This window comes from Chiloscyllium punctatum, chromosome 48 (genome assembly GCF_047496795.1).
Source record: "Chiloscyllium punctatum isolate Juve2018m chromosome 48, sChiPun1.3, whole genome shotgun sequence".
NCBI classification, from domain to species: domain Eukaryota; kingdom Metazoa; phylum Chordata; class Chondrichthyes; order Orectolobiformes; family Hemiscylliidae; genus Chiloscyllium; species Chiloscyllium punctatum.
In genome coordinates, this window is record NC_092786.1 from 37,700,546 (window position 1) to 37,717,461 (window position 16,916).

The 16,916-nt window shown below is 38.3% G+C and overlaps 1 protein-coding gene across 4 annotated transcripts in view; it reads right to left on the reverse strand.

The window, feature by feature from the left end:
• prtga (protogenin homolog a (Gallus gallus)) overlaps positions 1–16,916 on the reverse strand; it is a 118,502-nt gene that overhangs the window by 54,835 nt on the left and 46,751 nt on the right. For 3 of the 4 annotated variants that reach the window (XM_072564980.1, XM_072564979.1, XM_072564982.1), the window contains 7 exons: positions 12,317–12,461; positions 9,852–9,985; positions 7,991–8,131; positions 7,553–7,711; positions 4,586–4,748; positions 1,550–1,797; positions 267–431 (listed from right to left, as the gene is read on the reverse strand). In XM_072564980.1, the coding sequence (XP_072421081.1) occupies positions 267–431; positions 1,550–1,797; positions 4,586–4,748; positions 7,553–7,711; positions 7,991–8,131; positions 9,852–9,985; positions 12,317–12,461 (1,155 nt within the window). The remainder of the gene's footprint in view (positions 1–266; positions 432–1,549; positions 1,798–4,585; positions 4,749–7,552; positions 7,712–7,990; positions 8,132–9,851; positions 9,986–12,316; positions 12,462–16,916) is intronic. The other variant, XM_072564981.1, reaches the window with a different exon arrangement.

Below are 16,916 nucleotides of genomic sequence, written 5' to 3' on the forward strand. Positions count from 1 at the left end.
AGGTGATTCATTTAATATAACTGCAGTTGCAAAAAAGTAAACATTTTTCAAATTTATAACAGAAAAGGTGGTTAGCCACTTTCCAAGTGTTGTAAAACTTAAGGAATCCTGCATTGAAATAAACTCTTCAAGTAACCTAGTGGAGAAACAAACTAGGGGTACAACTGTTCCACAAGTAGGAATGTGTATGAAATACTTATTGCATTACATAATTTCTGTATCAAAGCCAATGTCTACATGCCACATCTCAAAATCACTTTTCCTACCGTCTTCCAACGTGTGCTGAATAACATGCTCCGACATTCGACTAGCTCCCATGGGCATGTATGCCACAATATAAAACGTGTAATTGCTGGCTGGTTCTAAATCATCAATAATATGACGAGTTGTGTCATTCCCAATAACCACCTGATATTCTTCATTATTTAAACCTGGGGAAAGAAAATCCTCTCTCAATATGTAAGCTTGGGATTATGGCTGCATTTCTTTAGAAGGCAGAGAGGTGATGGAAAAGTAACAAAATATCTGAACATTGCCTAAAATGACAAACATTTTTGACTTTCAATATCATTTCAGGACAAATGAATTTTTGTTCCATATCCACTGTGATAACAGTCACATAATTCATGTTAAAAAGTCGATCTTCCCATCATGAACTTTACCAGTGCTTTTCTCCTTCAACAAAACACTGCATTTTAAATCCCAGCCAAAAGCAAAATTATTCCCAATTACATTTTCCCACATTCATGAATAAGCTTGATCGCCGCTTAATGTGCAAAACCTAAGAGGCCCATACACTAGTAGTAATTACCAGCTAATAATGTATTTCAAAAGTTCTGATTTCTGACCTAGAAAACGAAATCCTCGAAGGAAAATTAAAGAGTCTTGTTACCCTGCTGAATACTCCAGGAGAACTCATGCTGGGGCTTAATGAAATAACTATAATGGAATACAAAGCAACCATTCGACTGCAAGCTGCACTCCACAGCCAACACGTTAATACCTTCAGAAAACTAATGGTACTGCTTGTACACACTTCATCACACACTTTAATTATACCTTCACACATTTCTATACTCCGTTCTATGAACTCATAATAAACACCTTTCCCTTGAGAAGGTAAACCTACTACCCAAATTTTAATCATCTCAACAGATCACATTATTTGTACAGAGAAGGCTGCTATTCCCATTTCATTAGAGAGGCTATTCTGTCTTTGTGACCTCTGCCCAACAACAGAATATTAACAACAGATGGTCAACTTCTCACATTCCAATTAGACATTGGGAATGGAGAATGTCCAAACCCACACAACAAAAAAAAATGATACTTGCAGATTAGCTTTAAAACAAGCTACTTAATTTACATTTAAACAGCTGCTCCTTTAAAAGTTCTAGCAAAGATGCACCTTGTAGGTTGACTGCATTAAAGATTGCTTTACTGCCCAGAAGGCTGCTTTAAAATGAACAATTCTAGCTATCTGACTGATGAAAGAAAATATACTTCAGCAGCACAAGCTTGAATTGCAAGAATAAAATTCAGGACTCACCTTCAGCTTTCATGTAATGGACAGAGTACGCAATTACTTTATCCGAATTGTACATGGGTCTTTCCCAAGACAGAAGAATCCCTGAACTGGACACAGTTTCAGCCTGGATATTTCTAGGTGCACTAGGCCTGTCCTCAGACATAATCACAATCAGCCTAGCCACTGAAAGAACAGATCCTTGTTGATTTTCAGCCACACACTGGTAAATTGCATCATCTTCAGGAATGATCTGGTTTATCACCAGTTTGCTTCAACAAAAAAATTTAACTAATTACTTCAATTTAAGCAAAAAACTATCAAATCAATAAATAAGTGCAGTTCTTTAATAGAATAACTGTTTCATTGGTAAATGTAAAACTTAAAAGGAGACAATACTTTGTACATTTAATAAACTGAAAAACTAACAAAGTGAACAATTTGTGAGAAAATGCTTTGAATCTACTTAGATTTTATTTCTATAAAGGAATAATTCCAAAGTTAATCTAGGACAATTCCAATGCAGGAAGGAGCCACAAAACCTCCAAGACTAAAGTCATCTATTACAGGTATTCACACAGTCAACCACAACTTTTCATTAGTTTGGACAGACTTCATGCAGCATAAACAAAGGCTCAAAAAGGATAATTGCACACTTCTTGTTGTAGCAATGATCTACAGGTAATAGAGTCCTGTACAGCAGTACAGCAACCTGACATAAAAAAGTGTCTACATATAATGTTTTAGGCCTGTCGACAATTGCAACTACTATGCTAGCCAGACAAGTTTGGATAGCCCTTACAGAAACCAATATTAATACTTAAAACTGAATCAACGGCATATTGCCCTTTAGCATTGTGCAGTAGTTTCCATTACTCTCAAAGTTTAAATTCCATGCTCTACAAGACAATAAAGACACTTTTAACATGTCAATACAACAAATGCAATAAAAGGCTGTAAATGATCCTGATTTGAAGATGCTGGTGTGGGACTGGGGTGTACAGAGTTAAAAATCATACCCCACTCATACTCAACTCATCAATCGCCAGTTCAGACATGCAACAGCGAGAAACCGTAATGGTTGTCCAGAACTTCCCAGGAGCCGAAAAACTATGCAATGTTCTTTGCAACACATTATCAATGAGGATAAGCACCTCACCAAGACCTTTCCCACACCACCTCTTCTCGAATTTTAAACAACCATCAAACCTCAAACAGATCGTTGTCCATAGCAAACTGCCCGGCTTTCAGGACAACACCATACAACCTTGTCACAGTAGGCGCTGCAAGACGTGTCAGAATGTTAACATGGATACCACTATTACGTATGGGGACACCTCTCACCATATAAGTGGCAGGTACTCATGGGACTCAGCCAATGTTGCCCATGTCATAGGCAATGTACATTGCCATAGCCTCTGGTCTCACCAATGGATGAATGGACACCACACCATCAACAGACAGGAGTGTTCCCTCCCAGTCAGAGGAGAAGACTTCCGTGGTCTGGGACATTCAATCTCGGACCTTCGGGTGACCGTCCTCCAAGGCATACTTCAGGACAGGTAACAACGAAAAGTGGCCAAGCAGAGGCTGAAGCCAAGTTCGGTACTCATGGGGATGGCCTCAACCAGGACCTTGGGTTCATATCACAATACAGGTGACCCCATTGCACCACAGACACACACACAGACACACACACAGACACACACACAGACACACACACAGACACACACACAGACACACACACAGACACACACACAGACACACACACAGACACACACACAGACACACACTTATATCCCTTTACACTCTCACACATAGATACACTCTCTCAGACACTTGCATGGTGTCACCCCGTCACATAACCCTGCCACATGCACACATACAAATTCACCCTACAAACTTTTGTGTACTTGCAGAATTACAATTTACTTTGCTCAAAAACTGCATGAATCCATGTAAGATTCTGTAAATCTGTTTTTTAGATTGGAATCAATCTAAAATTCCCATTATGGCACAGACATACAGTCTCACACAGGGAAGCTCACACCTTAAATGCATTATCTGGGCCAAGATGACATCAAATATTAAAGTTCACTTGAGAATGTAACTTTTAAAAATGTTTTGCGATTTACATATGAAACAACTGAAACCAACAAGGTCATTCTAAAAGATGAGAGACTTTAACAATCCAGGTCTTTTTCAATCTACAATTTCAGTTGCATCACACTGTAAGCTTTTGCTATAAATTCTGTGTTTTACGATCTTATTGTCCGCAACCACCTGTTGAGGGAGCAGCACTGCGAAAGCTAGTGCTTCCAAATAAACCTGTTGGATTATAACCTGGCGGTGTTGTGATTTTTAAATGATCTTGCAACAGAAAACCTATAAAATGGAGCTCCATTCCCCTCCAACTCTTCCCAATATCCATGGTTCTGTATACACTATGCAGTCTATTAACCAACCAGCATCACCAAGTTTAAATCTGAAATGTTATGCCCTGTGTACAGTTGTATAAAGTCACCTTGAAATCAATTTTAAAAATAACAAGTTACTCATATAAGCTAAACAAATTTGAAAATGTATCTTTAAACATAGAATCTGAATTCTCTACAATGCAAAGAGGCCATTTGATCTAGATAACTACACTGGCCTTCCAAAGAGCATCCCATCCCATTCCCATAACCCTACATTCCCCATGGATAATCTACCTAGCCTACACACTACAGGGCAATTTCACATCACCAATCCACCTAACCTGTACATCTTTGGCCTCTCTGACTGCATGAAAAGCGTAATCACTGAAAAATTATGATTTTTTTTCTTGCTTATTTAAGAATTAATACTGCACAGACCCATAAGGCATGACCACCTAAAAAATCAATTTATTTTACCATGCAAGTAAAAGTCACTACCTACTGAATTTAGACAGAAATAGAATGGACAAAATAAAAACTGCACTTAACACCATAAATCAAAATTAAACATACTTTAGAAAATATTTGCAACTTTTCATGCTTATTTCTACAAATAAGAAACTTTCAAAACAGAACCAAGTACCTGCTATACTGGACTTTGATGCGGCCATTGGAGTGAATCCTTTGTCCATTCTTCAGCCAGCTAATTTTAGGTGTAGGAATACCTTCTGCCTGACACACAAACCTGGCTGTGCCAGCACGTGGCCGTGTCAGGCTTTCAGGCCACTCCACAAAGGAAGGTGGGGCTAGATTGGAACATTGAAAAATACCTAGTTAGGTTTTATGCTTATTTCGCAATCTTTACAAGTGTCATGCCTCTTACCTCATAAAAGAACTAAACTTAAATAACAAGGAAACCCCACAAAAAAAGAAAAATTCATAGCATGGAGTGCAATCTCAGTGGCAAAGTCAAGCACACCTTCAGTGGAAATCCAACATCCTATCGTGAAAGAACTTCTCTGGTCATAGATAATGAAAAATTATATTACAAGAAACTGAAGGCAATATACTGTTTCAATTCGTTTGAATCAACTTTGCATTTGGTGGGATAGGTCAATGCAAATAGTAACTCTGCATTACATGACTGATTTTGTGCATCATGATGGATGAGCTGCTACAAGACAGTGGATAGCTTCGCAACAACGTTTATATACACAAACACTAACTTCTCTGGTCCTCTTAAAACAATTTAATTAAAACAAATGACTGTCACCTTATTATAAATTCAAAGCACCAAGATTCTTTCAATGTTCTTTGCCTTGGGAGTGTAAACAAGACCAGCCATGAGGAACAGACTTCTCCTGTCTGCCACTGCAACAGTATTAAGTGCTTTGGTGCTCAGTCCAGTTCCTAATGAGTGCGGTCCACCACAAGAACTGGCTTTAATTAGGCAATTGTTAGCTATACAATGCAGTGGCCACAGGATGGCTGGTGCAAATAATGAAAATCTTATATTAATGTAACAGAGATTGTCTTTGGTCTAAAGTGCGCCAGCCCTGACCTATGTGCAGGTCAGCTTTATTGTGTGTCTGATGAGCTGTAACTAAATCTGCAAGCACAGATGCTATTCTCCTAAATTTAGGTAAACATGTCAACTTGCAGCACTAAGAACTCTTCATATTGACAATAGTCATAAGTCAAAAAAAAAGGCCCAAACGTCTGTTTACATGTTGTAAATCAGATATACAAGCTGAGAAACAGGGGATAAAAAGGAATCCATAAATCAGAAGACCAGTGTTCAATGCAAGAGAAAAATCATTGCGTCGGTTTAAAATACGTACTTCTGTTTTTATTTTTGAGAAAACTACTTTGATTACCAACTAAACCTTTCACAACAACCAAGCTATGTGAGTATAATGAATTAGCCATTGTTCTATTACTCACATATTTCTTACAGAATGCTTAGTATCTTATTGTATTCTTTTGACTCATTACCTTAAAAGTTTTACTCTACATAAATTAGCGTAAACACAATCTCAGCTGTGTGTCAGTTAGGTTGGCAACACCAGGTTGTCAACTGGAGCACACAATTGCAGCAGTGTCACTAAGGTGAGTGAGAGAGCAAGTGCTCAAGCAGACAGTCAGTCTCTATTTTTCGCCACACAAAATTCAGTTGGAAACTCGTGCTCTGATTGAAGAGACCATTTCCTAGTAGATGCTACTATGTGCCTTTGAACAATATGACTGGAGGGAGATGTAGTGGTTTGTGTCAAGGTTCGTCCCGAGTAGCTCCGTGACATAGAACTCTGCTCTATAACCTGTTCCCAGGAATGCACACCAAAATAAACATCAACTGTGCAACGAGGACCATCAACCCTGTGAAAGATGCTCTTTGGTCTACCCAAATCTTGTTGGTTTTCAAGAACAAGAAGTTGATCCCGAGTGAGTGGTGCAGAAGGTCACATTCTAAGGTCCAGAAGTACGTGCTGAGAGAGACACACAAACTTGGGGCAGCCGCCACCAAGGCACAGTGGGGAAGACCACTGTCTAAAGGTCTTCTTGCTGAAGCTAATGGCAGTCAGTTCAGTTATTGGACCTCCCAGCGCATCAAAGTACTAACATTTACAAATATTTATGTGTAAGAGATGTCTATGGTTTTTGGATAGAGTCAAAGTCCAATGATCTATTCATTTACTTGATATGCAACTGTACAGAACTGAACTGTATCCATGACAATGTGTATACATAAAGGCATATTTTTGAAATAAAAAATCCAAGATGCCAAAGTGACTCAGTGCACCTTTCTCGGCCATTATTCCTTCCTCAAAAGGACACTGAAAGAGATCAACTGAACACCCCATTCTCATGGTATACTTGGATACTGCTGCGTTCATCAACTTCTACCTCCACTACTAATGTTTTTATATAGCAATTCCAATAAAGTAAAAGCCCAAGATTTACTGGATTGCTAATAATAATCAATATAGTACACAAGGATATATTGTAATAGAGGACCAAAATGCTATGTCAAAGATGAAGCAGTGAGACAGGAAGTAAGATTTAGTGAGGGAATTCTAAGTACTTAGGGTTTTAGCAGCTGAAAGCGTGGAAAGCAAGGCAATAATGGAGATATCAAGAAGGCCAGAAGTACAGTAACACAAATATATCCAAGGGTTGTAGATTTGAGTCAGGAAGGGGGCAAGGCCATTGCACAACTTCAAAACGACAATAAAACTTTTTATATCACGAGGCACTTCACTAGGAGCCAATGAGGCCAGTAAGTATAAGAATGACAAGTGAAAGGATTTAGTAATGATGTCAGCATTTCCAAAAAGTGTCACTGTATATTAAATACTTGGATTATTTCTGAAAAATATGTTGAATGCTATACAATATCTTCATAATTTGATTTTATTTACAAACTTCAAGCAGCTAACACTGACACATAAATTAACAACAACTTGAAACATTGCTTCATTAAGATACTTGCACCTGAAGATACTGCACATACAGGAATCACAGACATGAGAATATGGTCAATGTCCCTGACCACAACTTCTGTTACTGAAGTTGCTGGCTCCAAGGAGCCAAACAGTACTGGTTAGCTTACCCAACACAGTAAGCATTGCTGTGGCGACAGTGTAATTGCGTGTGCCTGGTGTGGTGGCCCGACACACATATATTCCAGCATGCTCCACTTTCACATCAGATATCATCAAATTCCCATTCCCCAGAACCCGAGTGTTGAAGACATCAATAGATCGGTGATCTGTTTGGAAAAAGATATTTATATCAAATCACTAAAACCAGGTCAACATCGGACAGATTAACTCAAGCTGTTAAAAACGGGATAAATGTTAATATATTTCTTCAGAAAATTCTTGGCATTATTAAATGATAACAATTTCATTTTTCTTTAATGCTTAGAACAATACTAAGTTATTTTGATAAACAAGAAAGTTGCGGTATTTTAAATTGTCTATTTTGTCCAACTATTGCTTTGCAATGCCCGAATAGTAAGAGGAATCAAAAGAAGTGTGGAACTCACCTAAACGACTCCAAGAAACAAGAGGCTTCGGTGAACCAATGGCTACGCATTCCAGCATGGCAGTGTGATGCACAGGTACAGTGAGATTCTGGGGACCCGCTACAATCACTGGTTTCTGCAAAGTTTTTGGCTGCCAAGCTACTAATGGAAAACAAATTATCAGCACAAATAATCGCTAATTGAAAGCTATTACAACATGCTTCAAGATAGCATGACTTCATTCATGATGCAGACGGTCTCAGTTCAAAGATAATTCTTCATTTAACAAGTTAGGATAGGATAATTAGTTTCTTATTTACACAGTCTAACAGTAACCCAGTTTGAGTTTTGGACCCCAACATCGGTGTTATAATGGCCCTCCATTATAATTAGTGTAGAACACAAAAAAAGTTCAACTGACGAGCAAAAATAATCAAGAATGAAAAAAGTATAATTTAATGTACAGGAATAATATTAACAAAATAAAGTAATATAGTAGTGGCTCAGCTAGGTTTTAAACATATCATGAGTGGATGCACATATTTTGGATTAAAGAAAATTTTCACTTAAACATTAATCAGTTGTTGCAGTTAAGCGTATTAATAGAGCTTGTGTTTTAAACAGCACTACCCTGCAAATCAATGAATATTAGAAAACAAAGCTCCCCAATAAATGGTGAGAAGGTAACTAGAATTTGTTATGATATTTTGAAGGGTAGATTTGAAGAATGAAATGACCTTCTCTTGCTCTCATCCTACATTTCTACAACAATTTTATTGAAAATGAGGTTGTCATTTAGTGAAGGAATCCTAGGCTTTTTAAGCGAATTAGAAACTACCTCTCAGAACCCTCTGGGAAAGCTACTGTTCCAAGGGTAAGAGTCTCCAGAACAACTAGACAGGAAACAAAAGATGAAATTCTTTTGTAAAAAAGGAAACTAAATTTCATTACATAAGATTAATAAAATGACATCATTTGTTTCAAATAAATATGGAACCTCAGTTAAAAACAAACTAGCATAACTAAACCAACTAAGTTTGGTAAGGAAGCTGTTAACTATAAATTTCTTCTAGTTATAAAGTTAACTGCATGCAACATTTCAAGTTTCAAATTAATTTGGAATCTAATTAGGACAGCCTTCTTGGCCATTTGATCACTACTTGCAAAGTTTGTTACATTTGAAAAAGGACAACACAAGAAGATTCCTTGCCAACAATGAAACCAACATCATTTTAATCATACAATTTACTCCTCTTAATCCTAACCAAGTATCTTGATACAATGACTGAATAGAGTCATATTTTTAGGTATCACTGCTACTTGTATGACATCTCCTGGTTATCTGCCACTTTGGTTTGCAAATGGCATACAGCAATATTACTAAACCGCCCAACCTTTCTTACAAACCTAGCTGAGCAGGTAGGATTACAACAATTTGTGGCAAGCTGGACAAGAATCTGACCCAGAGGAAGGGACACTACCTTTCTGGATTTAAAACAAAAATCAACTTGTTCAGACATTTTATGAAACACCCCTGGAGCAGGTGGAATTTAAATACAGGCCTTCAGACCCAGAGGAACGGACACTACCAAATTTAAACCAGTTGAGAACCATTCCCTATAAACAAACAAAAACATATGACTACAACAAGAGAGAGTTAAGAATTGCCTGATTAGTTCAGCCACCAGCACTTTACTCACACTCACATCAAATGAAACTTGCATTCTCATCTCTTACATCATTTCCCTGCCACATTAGTATATATGTGCTCACTTTAGATCAAATGTGATGATTATGCACATCTTCAGCTGTGAAGCTGAACAAAGCATAAGTATATCACTTATTGGACATTGTTCAGTAGGAGAAACCGCTCATTGTGTACCTGGAATAACAGTTAAAATGGCTTCCATGCTCCTTCGCCTATTCGCGACATTGGTTGCAATACAACGGTAGTGTCCAGCATGCCGCCCTTCAACACCATAGATTTGAAGAACCCCAGTTGGAAGAGCAGTTATTCTGAAAAAAAAACCGATACCCTTTTAAAACACTCAAGTACTTGAATTGTGTGCATTTCTAGCAAAATAAAGTAGGCTACAGTGACAACATGGCTCACAATACTTGCAAGTTTCATATAGAGTCAGAGTCATAGAGATGTACAGCATGGAAACAGACCCTTCGGTTCAACCCTTTCATGCCAACCAGATATCCCAACCCAATCTAGTCCCACCTGCCAGCACTCAGCCTACGTCCCTCCAAACCCTTCCTATTCATATACCCATCCAAATGCCTTTTTAATGTTGCAATTGTACCAGATTCCACCACTTCCTCTGGCAGCTCATTCCATACATGTACCACCCTGTGTGAAAAAGTTGCCCTGTAGGTCTCTTTTATATCTTTCCCCTCTCACCCTAAACCTATGCCCTCTAGATTAGATTAGATTAGAATTAGATTACTTACAGTGTGGAAACAGGCCCTTCGGCCCAACAAGTCCACACCGACCTGACAAAGCGCAACTCAACCAGACCAATTCCCTTACATTTACCCCCTCACCTAACACTACGGGCAATTTAGCATGGCCAATTCACCTAACCTGCACATTTTTGGACTGTGGGAGGAAACTGGAGCACCTGGAGGTAACCCACGCAGACACGGGGAGAATGTGTAAACTCCACACAGGCAGTCACCTGAGGTGGGAATTGAACCCAAGTCTCTGGTGCTGAGAGGCAGCAGTGCTATCCACTGTGCCCCCGTGCCGCCCACTAGTTCTGGACTCCCCGACTCCAGGGAAAAGACTTTGTCAAGTTATCGTATCCATGCTCTTCATAATTTTGTAAGTCTCTAAGATCACCCTCAGGCTCTGACACTCCAGGGAAAACAGCTCCAGCCTGTTCAGCCTCTTCCTATAGCTCAAATCCTCCAACCCTGGCAACATCCTTGTAAATCTTTTCTGAACCCTTTCAAGTTTCACAACATCTTTCCGATAGGAAGGAGACCAGAATTGCATGCAATATTCCAACAGTGGCCTAACCAATGTCCTGTACAGCCGCAACATGACCTCCCGACTCCTGTACTCAATACTCTGACCAATAAAGGAAAGCATACCAAACACCTTCTTCACTATCCTATCTACCATATGAATTGAAACTGTGCTGCTAACCCAATTCTCGGCCATTAAAATACATCAGGAAGAGCACCACTGCAATCTCTGGGGAACTTTATTGTACGTCATCTTCTAGTCTGGAAGACCCCATTAACTAAGTCTGTTTCCGAACATTGTGAATGTTGTAACCATGTTGTTTGGTGCCCTTTCTATTACACGAATTCCAACATTGCTCAGAAGTCTGTTGCCTGGCACTTTACCAAAAACCTTTTGGAGTCCAAGTGCAACACATCAGTAGTGCCCTCAACACTTCAAAAGAAATCCAAGCAACTCAAACATGATTTGCGCTCAACAAGTCACTGTCAACCTCTCTCAATTAAAACTCCATTTGCTCATGTGACTATTAAACTATACCAAATTATCATCTCTTAAAAACTTCCTCGAACTTCAACTGACTTGGCTGTAGTTGCCGGGGTCAGACATTTCTTTCAAATAGGATTTATCATTTGCAATTTTTCAGTACTCTGGCACCACTCCAAGTTTAAAGAGGTTTGAAAAAATTATGATCAGTGCATCCACAATTTCCACATTCTCCCTTCTGAGATCCTTAAATACACCTCATCTGGTCCTGGTGCCTTGTCAACTTTTAACTGCAGTCTATCCAATATCTCAAATTTTAAAAAATATTTCAAATGTCTGAATTGCCTCATGAAACTGAATCAGTTGCCGAAACTGAACTAGTACCATTTGCCTGCATTTGCCCATACCTTTCCTATCCATATATCCAAATGACTTCCTATCCAAATGACTTTTCCATGTTGTAATTGTACTTGCCTCTACCACTTCCTCTGGCAGTTTGTTCTGTAGGGGTACTACCCACTGCGTGAAAAATACAATTGTACCTCATTCAATAAGGGTCAATATTTTCAATGATATTTAACATCAAGAATAATACTTTGAAAATTGAAATTCATCTCAATTCATGGGTTCTGAGCTGCAAGACTGAAACAGTACACCAAGGTGCACAGCATCATGGACAACAACTTCTAGATGCTCACCTTTCAGTTTTACATCGTGTCAGCAAATACTGACTGCTTTTCTGTTATCACCCATAAATTCAAAGCCAATAAATTTTAACACAGGTAACATTTTTGCTGAAAAAGAAATCAAACTACATCTAGTGAATGATGACAGCATTACGTCCCGATCACTCTTTGCATATGATTGTGTAAAGCTATGGATATTACCTGTCAGTAGCAAGTGGTAGTGCTGTACGGTTGAATTCCCAGGTGATGATTGGTGGAGGATTTGCATATATTTTGCAGATAAACCTTGCTACTTCACCTTCATTGACCACTGTATGGGTTGGCTGAACCTCAAATGGTGACATACCTGAAAATTCAAGGGAGATTGCTAATGGTTAGACATTTGTAAAGTTACTTCCTTTTTCATGGAGGGAACTCCAAAACGAAGAACTCAGAATTCAATAGAAACTGCAATCATGTCCCACAACTTTACAAAATGAGTACTGAATAGGTTCAACAACTTACAGTAAATAATGATCACCAAATATTAACTTTTAGAATTATCCAAAACAACATTTATAAATTTTTTTCATTACATAGAGACAAATTCCACAACTTACTTTTCGAAGTAGAACAAACAGTTTGCCATTGTTCACTACAACCTTTAAATCCAGGTACGTAGTTAGATTCCCAGACCAACTATCTACAAAACTGTTTATATACACTGATGATTACAAACTAGTGAATGGTTCTCAAAGGAGAAAGGAGAAAGGTAATGTGGACCTATGGGATAGAATTTAGAAAGTTCAGGGGATATTTTAGGGGAATTCTTAAAATATCCAGTTAAATCTGGCCTGCCAAAGACCTGGTATCTCATTAAAATATTGTTTAATTTTTTAATGGGAAGTTGAAGCATTCTGGCATTTCTACTTGAATTCCCGTTTAAGAAAATGGAAATTCCAAACGGAGGTCCTGTATGCACCAGCTATGTTTTCTCCTTTTATAGGAATGATAGCTTAAATTTGTTTTTATTACTCATTTATAGACAGAATCAAAATTGGGCTACATTTCCATCTGGTGAAATTTTATTTACATCAAAAATAAGCCGTGAATCTACTTTCAAGCCAGAAAAGATCAATGAATTAGTTAGCAGAAATATGGTTATGCATAAATGTGGTTACCATGTAGAACATCACTCCTACAGATACAGATCAGGAGTGTCATTTTTAAACTAATTAGATGCAAGAAAATATGCAACTAAAACTTTTGACTGATGTTTTCTGAATTCTGCACAAATGTGCTCATTTGATTAACAGAATGAGCTCTATTGATAGGAGGTTGACCTTTTCAATGTAATTGTCCCAATCTCAGGTGTTTTTGCCAACAGTAATTGAAAAGAACCTGATGAGGAGTCATTTCTCACAGCAGGAGCTGAAAGGGATGCCAAACCCTTGCACGATTGCACATTTGCAGATATAAAACTTCCTTCAGGATGTGATCATTCTGAGCCTCACCATGCAACTTACACCAGTGTCACTAACAAGCAGAAAAAAACATTACAGCTCAAATACTGCACACCTCGAAATCTGTACCTCATCAATATGTAAAAATGGATTAAATTCAAGTTTGCATGTCTTAAACAAAGACATGATTGTAGATCAATAGAAATCTTTAAAGATGAAAGAAACTCAAAACCCAAATGTGTAAAAATACAGATCGCAATCAATTAATAACCAACCAGTCCACAGAGGGTCCCATAACAGTCATGAGATCAATCTCGCTTCTGTGTAAACGATGCACACTATTTACCACTGGAAATTAAAAAGCCTATCCCACCGCGCACACAATTACTAGGAGACCATCTGCACTGCATGAAATTCGATGTGAACAAAAATAAAAAGTTTCAGAGAGTTAGCTTCCCCATCGGTTCACAGTCTATTCAGCAAATTGCCACACCCCACTAACCAAAGATTGGTGTTGGTTGATAAAACATTAATACAGGGCATCAAAACTGGCCCCATCTCTCCTTGGTTGGTCAAAAAAAAGGAACCAACGTTTTAATTCCTGACCATCATGCAGGACCACTGGTGGAAACATACGTTATGCCTCAGTGGTACAACAGCTTACTGACATTCACAGACTTCACACATGAACAGAGGAGACTTAGGGCAACATGCTTGTCAGCTGCGAAACTGTAATCCAAATAGAGATACACAGAGAGGGAAGGAACTAGTGGGGGAAAAAACTTCCTGCCTTGAAACTCCTAAAGTACCAGTTGATGCAATACACAAGAGAGTTGCTTATTGGCAAATCCAAGAAAATGGTGATCAAAATGACAGATTTATTCAAGACAGGAATAACAAGTCATTCCCAGTATCTGCAGCATAAACTAAAATATCTCTCGTCAGGAACAAGTTACCAAATATTATGGGTAATTTAACAAAATCAACCTTCAATTTATTTACAAGAGGTGAAATCATATTCACCTCCATTTTTATCCAAAAGTTAAAAACCACAAAACCAGGTTATTGTCCAACAGATTTATTTGGAAGCACTGCTCCTTCATCAGGTAGATTCTCTTGTTACTGGAATACTGCCCAACGAGTTGTGCTTTTCCAGTGCCACACATTTTGACTGATTTCCAGCATGTGCAGTCCTCACTTGCTCCTGATTTTTAACTTTATCCACCCCAGTCCAACACTGGCTCCTCCACCTCATTTTCATGCAGAAATTTAAATTGAGAACCAAATGGCTTTCACACTTTAAGCAGTTTTAATGCATCTGATTTTACAGTGAACGTAAATTGCTATCAGCTTTTGTCTGAGCTCAATACCGCTGACGCTCTCTTGCTTAACTAAGGAAAATGCCTTGTCACATTCTCTTACTACAACACAATTATCTTCCTGAGAGATGAAAGCCAAAAAGCTAGCCAATGCTAATCCAATTTACAATCAGTTAAGGTTTCCCATACGTAACAACATTTTACACCCCTGCTGCATGAGAGGTACTTGCTCACATCACTACACATTACAGGATTTACTCATGGTCCAGAAGAGCAGATGTTGGATGAGATATACAGCATCAAAATTAATACAAGGATTTCAATAAGAAATGAGATACTTCTCTCTACATCCACAAACACTCAATGCACGTATTACTAGATAAGAAATAGTGTGGGTAACTTGCGCAGATCAAGTTGAAACTTTACTGACTGTGCGAAGAAAATAACTTTAATTTGCGCAAAAGTGTGTACAAAATAACCATAACTTATATCTTTACACAGTACTTGCTTACCTTTATAACGAATTTAATAAAACATTACAAACTAAGAAAATGTGCTGGGAAAGTGTTTCTTGTACTGCATGCACAGTAGAAGTCCAAGCTATTAAAGATGAGAGAGAAATTTTATTTTTAATCAGGTAAAACATGGCCTGTCTGGTTTCTATCAGAGTCTTACAACATATAAAACATTCAGGTTGGATTTTGACAGTGCCCTCAGTATTCAACTATAGTGCCAAACATTAAGCCAAGGCTGACACAGGAGATAACAGATGAGTTGATTTCAGACAGATCACAGCCATTTTCACAGGGTGACAATTCAAATTGTCAGGTTGTGCACAAGATCCAAGACCTGAAAGAATGCAATTCAGATACCTGCTTCTCAGATAAGACTTGGCCAAGTTTAATTATCAAGTTAATGAGATAGTACAGTCCAAGAGGAATGGAGATTCTACTTTCAGTTGAGGTAAGTAGTCAGTCATCAAAAACCATTCTTGGTAGAAAGCAAGAAGATTACATTGCTAGGTGATTTCCAGGAGTTTAGCTGGAGGCTAGTCTTCCGAAGTTAAAACAACGTTTGTGAAATACTGCAGAAAGCAGAATCATTATTTCCTCACCCTTGACGCAATTACATTGCTGGACAATGGCTAGAGTGATTATGTAAATAATACTTTGCAATCTTTTGGATATCAACACCAGCTCATTCGTGCAGAGTGGAGAATTTACCTCTATATTCATTATCCCTTCTCCTTCAGTTTTGTGGGTTTCCCTACCAACTTATTGTCCCCAAAAGAGTTTTATTGACACTGACAGACCTTAAAACATTTTGATGTAACCCACACCTTGTGAATCCTGCCTAGGTAGTGATAATTAATCAGCTGTAAATCACTCAAGATTAACATCCTCAGATAGTCCAGTGTACAGTTGCTGCAGGGGATTTTAAAAAAACCAAGAGTGGAAACTCTGGCTGATTTCTTCCGACGTAGCAATGTCAGCAATTCAGGTTGGGGTACTATTTTCTTATTTGGCTGAGAGCCACACTGTCCTCAGACTTTTGTGGAAACAAGAAAAACGATGGATAAAAATGAACACTTCATTCTGGGGAATGCATAAACAGGAGAAAGTGTACTTACTGTCTACTTGCTTTCTACCAAGAATGTTTTTGATGACTGACTACTTACCTCAACTGAAAGTAGAATCTCCATCCCACTTGGACTGTACTATCTCATTAACTTGATAATTAAACTTGGCCAAGTTTTATCTGAGAAGCAGGTATCTGAATGCATAAACAGTATAATACATTTACTCCAGTTTCCTCCCACAGTCCAAAGATGTGCAGGTTCGGCAGACTAAAATTGTCTGAGATGTTTAGGGATGTGTAAGCTAGGTGGATTAGCCACAGCAAAATGTGCAGTTATAGGGATTACAGTAGGAGTTGGGTCTAGGTGAGACGTCCTTCAGCAGATCAGTGTGGATTCGATGGGTTGAATGGACTCCTTCCACATTCTAAACAGGTTCTAAATTCTTCTAAATAAATACAAGG